The 18,240-nt window shown below is 34.6% G+C and overlaps 1 protein-coding gene across 1 annotated transcript in view; it reads left to right on the top strand.

Annotated features, from left to right (window-relative positions):
• EYA4 (EYA transcriptional coactivator and phosphatase 4) overlaps window positions 1-18,240 on the top strand; it is a 379,107-nt gene that overhangs the window by 315,354 nt on the left and 45,513 nt on the right. Inside the window, 2 exon segments of the mRNA XM_078155123.1 lie at window positions 11,219-11,355; window positions 12,713-12,796. Coding sequence (XP_078011249.1) covers window positions 11,219-11,355; window positions 12,713-12,796 — 221 coding nt within the window.

Below are 18,240 nucleotides of genomic sequence, written 5' to 3'. Positions count from 1 at the left end.
CAGCTTTTTCATAGATTAGCCCACTTTATATTCTACTAATAGGCTAAAAACACCTTGTTGACAATGCCTATTATATCAATTTCTTGTCTTCTGCCAGAGTAGGAAAAGGGTATAAAACTTACCCTGGGAACCACTGCATGATCTCATGGAAGGAGAACCAGGGTGAAAATTACCCAGGAAGGAGCAGAGCAGGAATGCTTATGAAATCCAAGCCATAGTCTTCAGAGGGAGATCTGTTTGTAAAAGTTCAGGAGAGGAATAGAGATTAAAAGCATAAAGAAAGGAGCAAATCATGGGAATTAGCTAATTAAGCAAGTAAAATTCTAAAAAAAAAATTAGGAATTCAGTGGGGCTAGCTTAGTCCTATGTGTCTGGCAACTGTGGAATGATATTCAAATGTTCATAGTGTTTTCTAAAATCTTCACATGCTTCAGGTATTATATAGTTTAAATATACTCATAGTAATAAAGCCCTACCTATATCATTGCATATAAATAATTGAGAAAGGGAGATATGGATGTTTTAGTATATTTTTAAAGACCAGCTCTCTGATTATACGTATTCACACATACACACACACATATATGTGTATATATGTATCTATATGTGTGTATATGTATATATACATATATATGAAATCTGTGGTACACTTGTTAAGTTTAATCTGCACTAACATTTCTTGCATCACTTTCTTAAACCTAGCAACCAACCAAACAATAAATCAAGCCCTAATTTGTATATTTTTGATTTCCAAGGTGTGAATGCTCCCACTAAAAGTTTAATTACTGGCTCTTCTGAGTCAGTACAGATATGGCACCATTACATTCCTGGTTGGGAAAGTGGAGTAACCAATATATATGAATATAAGCAATTATCCTTTCCCCTCTGCCATACATATTATTGGAATTGCCTTCTAACTAAGCAATACTGTCCAATAGTATTTTTCTACTCACCTACTTTGTAGGTAAAAAAAAAATAAATGTTTTCTTAATTGTCATGTTCAGAACCTGCATTGAAACATGAATAGTTGAGTGGAAAGAAGGAAATAGAGATAAATGCAAAGTGCCACTCCTGGGTTCAAAAAATCAGTTTCACAAGCACAGGATGGGGGAAGGCATGATGACTAGACAACAGTTTCTGAAGAAACAACCTCAACGTGACTTAATAATGTGACATGGTGGCCAAAAATGCTAATGCTGTTTTAAGCTGCATTAGGAGAGGTATTTTGTCTAGAAGAGAGAAAATGATAGTTTCCTGGTACTCTGCCCTAGTCAGACCAGATTTGGAATATAGTGTCGACTTCTGGTCAGTACACAGTAAGAACATAGATAAGCTGGAGAATGTCCAAAAAAGAGTGGCCAAGTTGGTAAGAAGATAGGGTGCCATGCTATGTAAGAATTATATTATACTTGTTTTGTTTAACTTCAGAGGGATAACGTGTATTTCTTAGTAATGGATGGGAGAGCAATAGGTAGAAGATTCCAGTTCAGTGTTAAGAAAATCTTTGTAACCATTGTTCAGTTGTGTCCTACTCTTAGTGACCCAAGAAACACAGCATGCCAATAGGAGGACAAAACATAGATCCTGTCAGTAGTAGTTGACAGATCAGAATTAAAGACAAGCATGTGTTTAAGAGAACTCTTTCTGCTGTTAATTGAACACACACACACACACATACACACACACACACACACACAGTTTGTTTACTGACCTAATATATGTAAAGTGCTTTGTAAAACTTAAAGTAATATTAAAATTTTAGGTATTGTTGTAATCATTATGATCATTATTATTATTACTACTACTGGTGGGACCTGATTAGGGAAAATAAGTTGTTTTTTCCTCTTAAATTATAGCATAATTGCAAAAAACTTGTCCTGATATATTTAAAAGCTAAGCTTCTAGTAAGGAAAGAATGATTGATTTTTAGATTGAACATTTGGCTTATATTAATCAACAGAGCAAGCAGTCCAGTGTTTTGAATACATATTTATGTATATATAATATGTAATAAATTTATACACATACATATATATATTCAGAAAATATACGTATTTATATATATATATAAATATATGAGAATAAATATTTATATATATATATATGTATATATATATATATATATATATATATATATATAAATGCAGAGGCAAGCTGTTCCTTAGTTCAGTGCTATAGAATTGTCTTTCATGAGAATTTTGATAAGGAATTTATTTACTTGGAAATTTAAAAGATAATCTCTTTGAATTATTATTGTTTACTGATGCTCAGTAGCATGGTTAATATGATTTTGAAATTTAAAGTCTCATTATTGCCTGTTTTGATATTAAAATGCAGTTAAACTATTTATAAATAATTTCTTATCCCACTAGCAATCACTAAAAAAAATCTCTTTTCTTTGAGAAACTGTGACTTTGTGTACCTAAAGGTACATTAAGTTTGATTTTACCTAATCATAATGCTATCTCAAAAAATTAAACAAATGTTGCACCATGAATTTTTTTTCCTTTGACTTAAATTGGAATTTGGTGTATAGAGTTAAGGGAAACAAAATGCTTCCCCTTTAATACAAGTGTATATATTACAGTAAGAGATGAAAAGAAGGAACTACATCTTCATTTGTTTAAAAAAAAATACTACTAACTTCCTCCATCTTTAAAATAGAAACATACCTTGTGTTCAGTAAAAGACAGCTGGCCATTCTGATGTTGAGATTATCCTAATGAAATAAAGTTGGATATGAGTACCCAGAATGTACAAGGTGCAGTTATTAGCAACAGTACTGATTAAAGGTAATTATGTAATCATGTACTGTGTTGGTTTAAGAATAAGCCTACGGCAATTGGTAATGACTAAAAGTAGATGGGAATTGTAAATAGCGTTCACTTGTTTATTTTAGCTATTAGGCAGTTTTATGAAAGATTTAAGGAAATTGGACTGCAGTAATTAGTAACAGACCTTTTAATTCATTATCTTTGTAAGGATTTTTGACTGTTATTAATGTGAAATTTATAGATATTTGAGATTATATTTTTAAGATGAAGATTAAAACGTTAAGAAAAGCTAGAAAGTGTGTTTTCCTAAGTTTCATTTTGTCAAATGTACTTTAAAATTTTTGCAATTAGGCACAATTTGTAATTTGGAAAAAAAATTGCTTTTCACCTGAGGACCACAATGCACCTTCTAGTACATTAGCTAATTAAACGTCACAAGCATGCCAAGAGAAGTAAGTGGCACAGTGAGATTACTTCACTCTTTGCTGAAATGAAGCCCAGTCTCTTGGTCAGGAGCATAGTAACTGTTAAAGAGTCCCATGGTATCTCACTTTAGGACTATAACAAGGGAAAAGTGCTGAATCTAACTGAAATATATGATGATTTTGAGAGGATGGACCCATTAATATACTCCATCACTGAAGGTGATAATTCTAAAATCCAAAGCAATTTTAATTTCCACCTGTTCCCACAGAGTACATAAATGTGACTTGTAATTACTGGAGTTGGAATTTGGCAGCACTGAAATGAACAACTTTCACCTTGTTTGATTGAAACAAAAAAGTGTCACCAAATGTTTAATGACTAGTGGGGCTCAAATTCCAGGCTTTACTCTCTTTTCCAAACACATGACAGAACCTCTAGCAAGTCCAAAGAGTCAGTATAATTCCACTTGGGTTAGCTGCCATAACAGAATATCTATACTACATGCCTATTTGCTTAGGCTATCATTTTAATGAAGAACTAATCAGAAGGAGATTTATCTGGTTTCTTTTTGACATGATGGGCCTTCTAATTTTTGTTTTGTTTTGTTTTTAGTATATTCATAACCTTCTTAGATCTGCTGTCTTTTCATTACTCTCCATCATGAGTTCCATCTGTCAATGTGGTGATCATAAGACACCAGAGACCTCTGGCTCATTGAGATTCCACCCACCATTTAGAATTAGCAGATATCGGGTCATCAGTAATTATTGAAGGTTTGCTACTGCTCAGGCACTGGTTCTTCTAGCAACTACTTTCTTCCTCTTTCTACTCAAAATCCCTGACTTTGTGGCTTTGCTTTGGAGTACAATTTATCTTCAGCTGACTGCTCAGTCAGGAAATTTCCAGGAGTCTATTGAACCTTTCTCATTGTAGTGATCATCTTACATACCTCCAGAAATGATTATCTACTTCTTTCTCTTTGTAATGTTCTAGGAATAAGGCTATGATGATCTTAATGGGCATCGAAAGCATTAAGACCATAGTGACAGACCTTAAGGAATTTTACTTCAAGGCTATTTTGAATTAAGACTTTTTAACTAGTAGCATTTAATTTGAATGAGTATTTGTTTTTGTATTGAAAAACAGCATTTGATTTATAATGTACAATGATTTTGTAAAAGTCAGCATAACATGATATTCTAAGCTATGGTCTAAAGGTATCACAGTGAATAGAGGGCCAAGGTAAGAGTTAGGAAGGCTTGGGCACAAGTGCAGCTGATAATGTAGAATCATGGGTAAATGTCTTCATTTCTTGGTGCAGTGATGTAGGAGATCACAAAGACAACATGATTTATGGAGCAGTTGCTGAACTGTATTAGTAAAAGTTACCATTCTAGTTCTCCATGTGTGCAATCACACATCACTCTTATGACAACCTCTCCCCATGACAACAAAGAAACAAGAAGACATATTTGTGATCAGTAATTCATGAAAAAGAAGAAGAGACTTTTAGATTAATTTTTCTTTTTTAGTACAAACCTGTGAATTGGAAATGGGAACTTATATGTAATTTAAAGTCTTAGAATGTTGCTCCTGACACTATGGAGTTAAATGACTTCCCCATGGTCTCATGAGGAAGCAAACATCTATCTGAGGTAGGACCTAAATGAGAGTCCTCCTTTCTCCTAAATTGATCTATCCACTATGATACATTGCTTTTTCTTCAATGAATAATTGTAAGGGGGTAGGGGAAATACTATGTATTAGGATATTCAAGGTCTAATTAATTTACTGGTCATTCTTACACTGGCATGTAAATGGGAAAAAGCTGCACACTAAAAGCTAGTGTGTACATACCTGTTTTCATGTTACCTTCCCCATTAGATCACGAGCCTCTTGAAGACAGTGACTATGTTTTGCTATTCTGTCTATGCTCAGTGTTTACAATGCTTGGTAAATGTTGTTGTTGTTCAGTTGTTTTTTCAGTCATGCCCATGACCCCATTTGGGGTTTTCTTAGCAAAGACACTAGAATGGTTTGCCATTTCCTTCTCTAGCTCTTTTCACAGATGAGGAAACTGAGACAAACAGGGTTAAGTGACTTGACTAATGTCACACAATTAATAAATACCTGAGGTCAGATTTGAACAAGAATGATTCATTATGAGAAAGTCAATCAAACAACAAGCATTTATTAAGCACTTTAATGTTCCAGGCATTGTGCTATATCTTGGGGGTACAAATACAGAAGTGAGAAAATCCCTGCCCTCAAAGAGATTACTAGTTTGTGTGACCACTGTCAAAATGGTCAGAATGTTTGTCCCTGAAAAAAAAATGTTTATATAGTCAGACACTGTGTTAGAAATGAAAAGAACTTTTCCAACCATGTGAATATAGGAGGTTTTCTGTTTTGTTTTGTTTTGTTTTTTTAGAAAATGTTCTGTAAAAACAACCATGAAATTTCAAAATATTTTCAATTTCAGTGATGCCTTACAGTCTTTGCATGTATGTTGAAAAGCTACTGAAGAAGGAGAATGGTGATTTCTCCATACTTGTAATAGTAATTAGCTAGAAGTTGGAAAGAACTTAATGGTTACTAGCTTCCACTTAAACTGTCTTCTCACTATTTTTTCAGTATCTTCCTCAGTTGACTATTTTTAAATGTATCATATGAGAGAATTCCACTAACAAAATAATTGTTGAAATGAAACTTTAGGAAATAAAAGAAGGTCGAAGTGGTTAAGTGTACTAGCTTCTGGTATGTTTGGAGTGTATAGTTCTTTGACATGTGAGCTAATTATTCCAAAATCACCACAGTTCATAGTTTGGAGAACCAGATAAATAGAGGTGGTTTCTGCAAGATTTAAGAGTGAAGGAAATGGATATGGATAAATGAATTATCTCACTTTAAAAGGAATTATAAGATGATGATAAATAATATAATTTACATGATGATGATAATGATGATAACTACTACTTTGGATGCCTCACTCCCCCCAAAAAAGTATACTTAGATATATAACATCATTCTTGGTAGACCAGAAAATAAATCTCTATTTTTTTTTCTCTATGTGAATTGAATTTGATTAAACTTTTATATTCAATTTAAATAACTAGGATTGAGCTACATGAAAATCACATTTCAGAGAACAGTTTCTTATCTTATCATTATTGTATTATTTAATTTCCTAACTGCTTATCTGCCTTAGCAATTATTTTCTGTTTCATGATAGAGTAGATAAAATTTTTCTCATGGAAAAATTATATGATGGAATTGAAATAATACAGTTAGTTAACTAAGGAAATGTTGCATTTAACTCTCACGGCAAAACATAATTTTAACTTTTACTTAAAACTTTTAAATATTAAGATAAGCTAGAATATAAATATGTCCATATCTATATTTTTTCAGGATAAAGACTTGTAATAGAAATACACTGAGACCCTACTCTCTGCCTCACATAGTTTAAATTAATTATGAGGGGAATATTATATAAAGGAAATATGAAATGGACAGTACTCCCCAGGGTAGAATATTATGCCATAGTGACTTTTACCATAGGGCAAAGCCAAATGGGACTCAAAGGCATTCTCCATACGTGGGCAACAGTATAAAATTAGTCTTCTAATGTTCCCCTCTTTGGTATACTTTTTCTCATTTCATTATTCATTTCACCTCCTCTGGTGCCTTTATATTTTCTTTTTGATTTGTTGGCTTCCTTCTTGCTCCCACAGAATCCCAACTGACCTTCTGCCTTCCAAGTATTTCATCATGGTCAGCCCCATTCCTTCCCTTCTTATTAAAAGTTACAAAGTGTCCCTTTTCTGTATAGTACTGCCACTTGATTGGCTAGCTAATCTGACCAACTGATTTGTGATGTGATATTAAGTACTCATGTCACATTACTCTAACAGCTGTCTTTGAACTGGGATCCAGTTTTCTTGTAACAGTGTGATGTTAGTGTCTTGGTTATAGTCTCATGGACCCCATAGTCCAATTTCTTACAGATGTAATATCGTATACTTCCATAATATTCAACTAAAAAATAAATTTTCATGTTTTTCTTATCAATTTTCTTTTTTTACAAAAAAATACAATTCTTTGTTAGAATTGCTAAACATCAATATTAGCCATGTCATTATATCACATCATGTCACAAATTCACAAAATATGATAATCAAAGCAATACTCAAATGCCAAGACATATTTGTCTTTATTTCTTTGCTGATCTTTAATGTGTAAATTATGGTTTACATTCATTCAATAAGTTAACAGCTGTTAAGTGTGTATTATGTGTAATGCACTGTACTGAGTATTGGGGATGAGTCAAAGATAAATAAAGAAGGTGCCAGGCACTATGCTAAGCACTTTACAAATATTATCTCATTTGATCCTCATACCAACCCTGGGGGATTACCCCCATTTTACAGATGAGGATAGCAGACAGATGTTGTGACTTGCGCAGTGTCACACAGTTAATAAATCTCTGATGCTATATTTAATCTCAGGTCTTACTGACTTTAGGCTTAGCTCTATCTATTACACTACCTATTTACCTCTATACCTCTATGAGGTAGAAAGAGAATTGGGCTTGGAAACAGACCTGGGTTAACCATTCACTGTCTGTGTGAAGTCTGAAGGAGCACCATAAATTTAGAACAGGAAGAGATCAATAAGATCATCTAATCAAATTATCCCCATTTTTACACATTAGAAAACCGAGGCCCAATGACATTAAATGACTTGCCTAAGGTCTAATAGGCAGTAAGTGAATGATCTTGAGATCAGACTCCAAATCCAGTATTCTTTATGCCACACCACTTTTGATGTGGTCTTTAACCACTTCTGATACTTATTTTCCTTATCCATAAAATGAAAAGTCACATTAGATGATCTCTAAGGTCTCTTCTCAGCTTTACTGTTCCGTGATTCTATGATTGTAAATGTCATTTTACTTCTCTGGAACTTAGTTTCTTCATCTTTGAAATGAAGAAGTTGAAGTAAATAATCTTTAAGGATTCTTGCTGTTCTAGATTCTGTGTCCTATAGGCATGTCTCTCACCCCCAGACCCTCTTAGTGCAGATTCGATGTTGGGATGAATTGAGGCACAAATAAGTCTCTGAATATGTAACAAAGGAAGAAGTTTACTTTGCTCTAACACAACAAGAATATGCAAAAAGGATACAGTGACAGTTTCCCTGAAAGCAGCCCCTTTCATCTCCGTCTGGGAATGTGCCAGCTCAGTCATCAGGATATGGAGACTGTCTCTGTCTCTGGCACCCCTCAAGTCTGAGAGGACCAGAGTACACACTAGTTGGGCCTTTTTCTGCCTCCCAAGGAACCCAAGGCCTTCAGGAAAGCTGAGGATGAAGGAACTTGGGTTCATCCTGTTAGGTAGTGATTATGTTTTTCTAAGACAGATCTATGTGATAAATGTAGAAATTTTAGTTAACATAAAACTCCTGTAGGAAACGTATAGATGAATAATGTAGACTTTCCCTCTGTTTTCAGTGCCCTTATATACAGCCCTAACCACCTTTCTTCTGCACGTCTCTATTTCCTTCATTGTAAATCCTCCTCTGTCCATGTGCTTCTCTTCCTTTCTATGTGCTTGCTATCCCCTGAGTAGGAGTGCTCCATCAATAATTGTTGTTGTGTTTTGCTATGATCTACTAAGGAAGAATTACAAATTCATAGTCATGTTATAAAATAAGAAGATGGAGAAAAAGCATCTTTTGTGAGGACAACAGGTAGCTGTTCATAGTCAGTTGCAGGCCTTCTAATGACTATGTATGCTCTCTTTTAAAAGTAGTATATATCACACATTAGCCAAGGACTCCTGATGCGTATCAGCATTGAGTTCCTTGTAAAGCCACTTTCTGAATAATGAATTTTCATCTAAATTGCAGGTGAATAAAATGTTGTTAGGTGAAATATCTTCTTATTTCACATTGAAACAAACTTTAAAAAATTCTACTGCTTCAGTCATTTTAGAACATTAGTTCTAAATCAACGTAAAAACTCACATTTGTGTATTGGCATATTTTGAATTCTATCTTCTCCCTACATGCCTTTGTTATACACTGTCCCTCCTGCTTGGAATGCTCTCCTTCTTACCTCTGCCCCTTGGAACTCCTGGCTCCTATAAAGTTCAGCTCAAGCATTCCTTCCAAGAAGAGGCCTCTCCTTGTTCCTCCAGGTTTAATGCCTCATCTGCCCCACTTCTCCAAATACTTTGTACTGATTTTGAATATATTTCATATTTACTTATCTCCATTTCACTCAGTTATCCTAACCCCTTTGATTGTTGCTATCATTCAATTGTTTCAATCATGACCAACTCTTGTTGACCCCATTTGGGGTTTTCATGGTAAAGATACTGGAGTGGTTTGCCACTTCCTTCTCCAGCTCATTTTATAGATGAAGAAACTGAGGCAAACATGCTTAAGTGACTTGCTCCGGGTCACACATGTAGTAAGTCTCTGGGGCCAGATTTGAATTCAGGAAGATGAGTTTTCCTAACTTTAGGCCCAGTGTTCTAGGCACTGCACCAACCTAGCTCCCCAAATCTCCTTGATGGCAAGAATTATTTCATTTTTTCCTCTGTATTCCCAGCACCTAGTACAATGTTTGGCATATAGCAGGTACTTAAATAAATGCTCATTGAATTTTCTTTACTTTGACAATCCCTACTACAATACTGGTAGGACAAAATATGGTGCACACAGTGAAATTCAAGAGGACAAAACAAAGTTATGTTTGAATACTGTAGGTCATGAAAAATACTAGATCATGCTTGGGACCATGGGTACATTATTCATCAAAAACTTTTGCTAAAAATTTCCATTTATTTCCTACCAGGAAAGATTTTCTCCTCTCCTAGTTTCCATTGCATAAAATTCAAAGTAAGTGTAGGAAGTATTTTTGACAGCATTAATGGAATCATAATGGTTGCAGCAATAGATTCTATTCTAGAAATATTTGTGGCTCAGAGAAATATCTTGGCAAAAAATTATATGGTTGATACACAAGGATGCTCCCATTTTAAGTGTGTTGGGAAAAAATGACACTGATGACATGTTTACTTTAGTCAGCAAAGAAAATCAGTTTTTCTATCACACTGAAGTCTTTAAGATTGACCTTTATTCATAAGAATTTGAGAATTTCTGCTATCCCTTGTAATTCAGCTTTTAGAGCTGGCATGTTTCCACATTTACAAGGCAAAGAGATATAAGGCTTAAAGAAATCAGGCAGTGAGCCTAAAATACATTTGATATCTTGGACTACACTTCTTATGTGTATTAGATTGTGTGAGGTTTACATAGGAATCTGTATTTGTGGGAAAACTCAGAATACATTTTGCAGCATGAAATCACATGTAAATGTAGTAGGGTAGAGTAAATATACTGAGAGATGGGTTAGCCAGATAAAACCAGTGCAGATTCTTTTGGAGAAAAAGTAAGAATATAGGTCAACCAAAGTATTTTTCACTTTATGGTAGAATACTTTTGAATTAGATTTTAGATTCATTAAAATACTTTTTCTCAGGCACTTCAAACTTTATGTGTTTGATGTTTCATGTATCAAGCTCATGTTGAACTTTCCTCATCTCATCTGTTTTGACATAATCAACATAGAATCATGACATCAAAATTTAAAAAAATGCTACAAAGTGTTGCTAATAGGTCATAATGGATAACATCATTTGGGTGCATCTTCAGTTTATATTGCCATATTAATTGTCTGAGGGACTTTCTGGTATATGTTAAATCCCACTGTAACATCATGGTATTCTGCACATGCTCTTGCTGTATTGGAATTTTGTTGCATTAGATACTGAGTGAAACAAGAAGCCTGTTGCCTGAGGCTTGTGAATCTTTTTGTAATTCAGATGTTGCTTCCTATTAAAATGTGATTTGTTAATATGAACAATAACTTGCATTATTTCCTATTTGCTTATGGCTTATCCCTATTTGCAAATGAAGCACTACTTTGACATACATGATTGCATTTACAGGAGATTTTGATACAGTGCAAAGCCCCTCCACTCCCATCAAAGACCTTGATGAGAGAACATGTAGGAGTTCTGGGTCAAAGTCCCGAGGAAGAGGCCGGAAGAATAATCCATCACCTCCGCCAGACAGTGACTTGGAGGTATGCCCTCTTTTAATTGATGAATGGTAAAAAGAAGCTTTTTTCTGCTAAAAAGTAGAGTCTGCCTTCTGTGAAGACATGGTTTCAAGTTAAATGGTTGAAAAAAGATCTCTGCCAAAAGCCTGATGTATAGTTGTTTATCTACTTTGTAGCAGAGACAATTTAGGGCTTTCATCCTTCATAAAAAACCCTGAGATAACTTGAAAACGATATTACTTTGCAATTTCTAGTCCTGAGAAAATTTCTTTCTCCAATTCAGTGTAGCACAAACAAAAAAGATGATTTAAAAAGACAAAAACAGAGGAATGTTTGTTGATCATTTTTCTGATTATCACATTTGGTACTGCAAGATCATAAAAGGCATTTATTATCAATACTTCATGAACTAAATTCAGCCCACATGTTAAGGAAAATACATCTTCCAAAAGCACATATGTGAAATACCATGGTTTTATATGAATCTATATATACGGTTTGGGACTTAAAGAGCTTTAATATCATCTGTGTGCATCATTTCAAAATTGAAGTTAACTTGGAGGAGATGCAATATGATATAGTAAAAAGGGCAGTGTATTTGGAGTTAGAGGGCCTGTGCTTCCCCCTAGCCCTCAGTTTCCTTCACTGTAAAATGAGAATTTTGCAGTAATTACCTCTAAAGTCTATCTCAAACTCTAAGTCCCTCAAAACCTTCAGAATCAACTTTTATCAGAAAGTACTGAGATGAGCTCTTATTAATGCTAAAATTTTTCTTTTCTGATATCAGGTACTTTGCCTAAGCATAAACAACATATAAAAATCCAGATAAAGCAACCCAGGATAACTTAAGGGATAACTCTACTTCCCAAGATGATTCTCTGCTTTCCAAGGGTTTCTTTTAATCATCGCAGGTTTCTTTTAATTAGCCAGTTTACTCCCAGCTCTAAAATCTGAATTTGCAACTTATAAAACTTAGTTGCACACTTTTTTTGAGAGATACATCTATTCTCATCTTCATTTGTTCTTTTAAAGACTATGTATGCCATTTTTTGGGGGGGAAAACAATTCAAATCTGTTCACCAGATTTTTTTTTTATCTGAACTGATGGTGAGTGATGAAAGTAGCGAGATAAATACCGTCACATATTTAAATCTAAATTACTTTTGAACATGTCATTTTTGGTAGTGAATTTTTGCTCCTCAGATCTTACAGAGGTTATGTTTTAATAATTTTAAAGTAAATTAATAAGGTTAAATGTTTTTCCATGATGCAGTGTCAAGATTATATCCATCTGTGAAGCATGGTGATTTTCTACTTGTAAAGGGATTTCTGTTTTCCCAGAACACTGTTATGTGTTGATGTTTATCATTTATGTCTTCAGCGTGTATTTGTCTGGGATTTGGATGAAACCATCATCGTTTTTCACTCACTGCTCACAGGGTCCTATGCACAGAAGTATGGCAAGGTAAGGAATTGATAAAATATTCTACCTCTTATTCTTATCATCTTTTTATTTTCAAAAATTGACAGTCACATTTTCTTTGATGGTCTAGTCTACAGGTGCAAATTTTGGAACCTGAAAGAAGAGTATTTTAATTGTTTCTTTATCAGGGTTTAGTGGTTTTTAACTTGAGCAGGCAACTTTAACAGTCCAAATAGAGAGGTGTAGATATCCATTACCCTCATGCCCATGCTTCTTACTAGTCAAGCAGATTCAGAAATAATGCAAGTCATTCCTCCTATCTTCATGATGCCTTTTCTATCTTTCCATGCCAAGAAAAATTTTCTTATCTTCATATCATGATTATTTCAAGAGCTAGTTCTCAAATTCGTTTAATCTTAATACTTCCTAGCAATGGGAAATGTGGTGGGGTGGGAAAAGTGTTGACTTAAAGTCAGAAGACCTGGTTTCAAATCTTAGATCTGATATTTACTAGCTCTGCAACCATGCCTGAGTTATTTAAGATCTCTCAACTTTAGGTCATTCCTCTGTAAAGTGCACATTATTATATTTGTATTCAATTCTATTCTATTATTATTATATGTCCATCCAGATAATGGGCAATGAGATACAAACACACACACACACACACACACACACATACACACACACACACACACACCACATACATATATATATATACATACATATACACACACATATATGATATATAATTTAGATACATACATACATACATATATCTATATCTATATCTGTCTATATATCTATATCTATATCTATATCTATATCTATATCTATATCTATATCTATCTATATCTATATCTATATTTGTATCTATATCTATATCTATATCTATATCTATATCTATATCTATATCTATATCTATATCTATATCTATATCTATATCTATATCTACATACCTATATATAGTTGTATTTGTTCAGCTACCTCATAGGGGTCTTGTGAAGAAAATACTTTTTAAACTTTATATGTGAAGCATTGTTATGATAATAGAAGCCAAATTTTAGACAGTTAGAAGAACTGACCAGCTCTGATTTTGGTCCAAAACTGCAATTGGTGTAGTAAACTCCAGGTGAGGAAAGCTCTCCTATCAATTCAATCAACAACTGTCTTGCAACGTCTCCTCTTAGAGGGTTACCTGAGGCACTAAGAGGAACCCTGACTTTTCTAAGCTAATATAACCGGTATGATTCAGAGACTGGACTATAGTCAGGTCTTCCTGACTCTCAAGCTGTCCACCATGCACCTCTTCGTTTTGTGCCTGACTAGTGTATTCAATACTGTATTGGTCTTTGTAGTAATTACTATGGATTAAAAGTAAAATATACTTGTTGCCCTTTATAAAAGAATTGGTGTGTACCTGCTCTAATCCAGCCTATTTAGGCTGTAGCACCCTAGCTTTATTTCTACTGATGTTTTGTTTCTTCTCTTCTGCCTTCTGTATTATTATTCCCTCATTATTATGCCCTCATTAATGGCTTACTTTTGAAAGTTCCTATTTAAATACTCTTCCATGATACCCTTGCACTGTGATTTTTAAGAGTCCCAATAGCCTCACTGATGCTTTTGTTTTATTTCCTCTCACCAATAGTTCTTACTGCCCATCATTTTTGATGTTACTCAATGCTGACATTTATCTATTAGCAACACTGAGAAGGCTGACACAATTCTAGAAATATACAGCTGAGTGTACAACATATCTGTGATGACAGTAGATATCTATTGCTGCTAATAGTTGTGACATCCAATACTTTTGTTCATGGATCACTGTCTTACAATTTCTTCTGTCTGAAGCCTTTGTTTCCCAGAATTCTGCACAACCATATCACCATACAACTGTACAACTGAAGTTGTATATATACCACCATTTTTTTATGATAATACTTTTGCAAAATACATGTAACAGTGAATAAATTATCATTCTAAATTGTGCCCATGGGACATAGATTCACAGATAATGTTGCCTGAAGACAAAGGCCCTATCAAATCCAACTTGTCTTAACTTCAAAATTCCATCCCACCAGATCTTAAAACAGAATCCCTGAGCTACCAGCATTATTCCTTTGGAATCATAGCCAGTAACAAGTCATTAAGAAAAAGAAAACAATCAGACTCATGAAAACTGTTTGTAAACATCCAATTTTGAATATTCTACTACATTCTGACTTTTTTTCCAGAATGGGATGCTTAGCATTAGCAGTTGGAAATGGAATCAACTTTGGGCCTTGCTTTACTCGCCTACAAATAAGAAGATTGGATTAGGTGACCTCTAAGGTTTCTCCTAAGTAGCTAGGTAGTACAGTGTACAGAATAATGGGGATAGAGTCAGGATAGACATAAGTTCGAATCCTGCCTCAGACACTTAGTAGCTAGGTGATCATGGGAAAGCTATTTAGCTTCAATTTTCTCATCTGCAAAATGGGTATAATGATAGCAACTAACTCACAGGGTTGTTGGGAGGACCAAATAAGATAGCATATAAAGAATACTTTGAAAATGTTAAGGTTCCATATAAATGATGTCTGCTATTATCATTACAACCTTAAGTCTATGAACCCAAGTCCTTTGCCATTCCTTTTGAAATTTGTCTGTAAGCACATGCACATTTTTTTGTGACACAAGTGAGAAAATACCTTTCTCCTTTTCTTGTGGCAGTATAGAATGAAGTCTAGAACAGGAGAGCTGACTGCCACTGTGGCCATATCTATTTGCTGATCAAGTGATCCTGCTTGCTACTTTGCATTTGATCAATATATATGGCTGTTTTTCTTTTAAAGTAAGAATAATATCCATACTATTTTCTTACTTATTTTTTAAAGGAAATAATTCTCCATCAGCTTTTTTAAAAGAAAATAATTCTCCATCAGCTCAGCACATAGCAACTACTCCAGTAAAGTCACAACCATGATTTACTTTGTCTGGCTTCATGGGAATAAACTTAATATTAAGTACATCTTCCAAACTTTCATTTAAAAATATTCTTTCTTGGCCTTTGATCTTAAGCACGACTTTAGGTCATGCTGATGAAACAAATGTCAGAACCTTGCCATAGAGGTTGGTCCAGCCTGTAATTGTTGATGAAATTGGCAAAGAACATCAATATGCTGGGTAGCTGGTTTCTTCAATGGATAGTCAGTATGGGTAGCTGAGGAAGCACTAAATGAGCATGGGAAAGCCAAGTTCACTAACATGTATCATTATGGGAGGGAAGGTCTGGCTCAATGTTGGGTAGGCAGCAGGGAACCAAGGCATTAGATCCAAAGAGACTAACAAAGAATGTAGGCAAATAGCAGAGTCTGAGTCACAGAAACCATAAACATGGCTCCCAGAGAAGATATGTGAGCCAAGTGGGACAGAAAGAAGGGAAGCCTGGAATAAAAGAAGCCTAGGTCAGAATCATGGTGGGGTTGGCTAGAGATTGGCAGGGTGGATCAGAGCCAACATGAATTATCTTGCAACAGCATTCCTTCTGACTGGTCCCACCCCTAGGGTAGTGCTATCCACACTGGTGTCTTTCAAAACTGCAGCTCTGTCAGAGCCTATATCCCAATGTCTAAAACATTGTGATTGGTTTAGGTCTTACAACCACATGGAAGATCCTTTGTTTGTTCATTATGATCACTACCATCTCAAAGATTTCTTCAGAACTAATGCTATCACCTCATCAGATACTTTTAAAACTAAATTGACTATGTATTCAATAAGATTTGATTTCAGAAACATTAATAAATGCATTATTATATGTCAGGCAAGGGCAAGCGCATGCTGGTAAAAATGTTTAACAACCAGGGTTTTTGGGGGAAAAAAAAGTATGCGTGTCCACTTTAAATTTTAATTTTCATTGTTTACACTGCCTTATGTCTAGAAAATCAGCATAATAATAAAGCAAGTCATGATTTGTTGCATTTGCCTTTTTCCAAGGTGCAAATGTTCACCCTGAAAAAAATAACCATCTCACAAGCCAGTTAAAGCTTGTGACAGTACATCTGTGTTCCTAGGTACTATCCATACAAAGACCAAAAACCAAAACATTTTCCCTGCCTTCAAAGAGCTTATATTCTATTGGGAGAAACCAACATTTACTTATGTCAATAAAGCCAAATGTCAAAGAGTAAGTCTTTTAGATACTTGAAAACAATTATCATGATTTTTTGGACCTAGTTTCGAATCTTACCTTAAACACTTACTGGTCTAATATTTGATTATGGATATGTCACTAACTTATTTCTCTCGTCAATAAAATGAGGGTAGTAATATTTTTTACTAGGTGCTTCACGAGATGGTAGTAAGGAGGGCACCATGAAAACCTCAGAACATTATGTAAATCTTATCAAGGCTAAATATACCCACTGCCTTGTGAAGAACTGATCTTCATTGGGCAGAGTCTCTAGACCTTACCATCCTGACAATGGATAAATTACAACTTACCAATGCCTTTCTGAAAATGTGACTGAATACATATATAATGTGGTCTGAGTAGAGCATAAAAGAGACATATTATCACCTCTCTTGTTCTGGACCCTATGCCTATCTTAATTCATATTTGGTTTTTGTTATTGTTTAGTCATTTTGGGCGTGTCCAACTTTCCATGACTTTTTTTGGGGCGTTCCTGGCAAAGATACTGGAGTCATTTTCCATTTCCTTCTCCAGTTCATTTTACAAATGAGGAACTGAGGAAATCAGGGTTAAGTGACTTGCCTGGGAGCTAGTAAATGACTAAGGCCAGATTTAAAGTCATAAAGACGAGTCTTCCTGATTCTGAGCACAGTGCTCTATCCACTGAGCCACTAGCTGTCTTAGCTTTTTTTTCAGTAGTTCTATACTGTTGACTCATCTTGAGCTTGCAGTGTACTAAAACTCCAAGTTTTCCCCCCTTCATATAAATTGTCACTTAGCTATGCCTTTCACATAGTGAATCTGTTTTTTTTTTAACTACAGTAATACTTTATCTCTATTTGGTTTCATTTTATTTGATCCACTCCATTATTCTATCCTGTCAAGGTCTTTTAGTATCCTGATTCTGTCATTCCATGTACTAACTGAGCCTTCTGGCTATATGTCATCTACACAGTTGACAAACATATTTTCTGTCTTGATGCAAATAATTGGCAGAAATCTTTGTTCCTTCAGATAAGTAATTGATAAAAACTTTAAATAGCACAGAGCCAGGGAAAACTCCCTATGAATAGCAAGCACATGTACATTTGCATAATTCCAGCTAATCTCTGTTCAAATGGACCTTAATTCTTAATTCTCTGGGCCTAATAATTCCACCAGTGCTAAATCTGAGTAAGTCTATCATCTACTAACCTACATTTTTGAGCTTCTCCAGTATTCCCCTGATTTACCAGTGTTATTACACGTGTGAGAAGAGTTATTTGTGATGAAGAAATGCTAGTTCTTTGTCATTACTTTTTTGCTCTTC

Source organism: Phascolarctos cinereus, unplaced genomic scaffold (assembly GCF_003287225.1).
Source record: "Phascolarctos cinereus isolate Bilbo 61053 unplaced genomic scaffold, phaCin_HiC Scaffold_5;HRSCAF=322, whole genome shotgun sequence".
NCBI lineage: Eukaryota > Metazoa > Chordata > Mammalia > Diprotodontia > Phascolarctidae > Phascolarctos > Phascolarctos cinereus.
The sequence above is the reverse complement of the archived record's forward strand: the minus strand, read 5'-3'. Positions and strand labels throughout refer to the sequence as shown.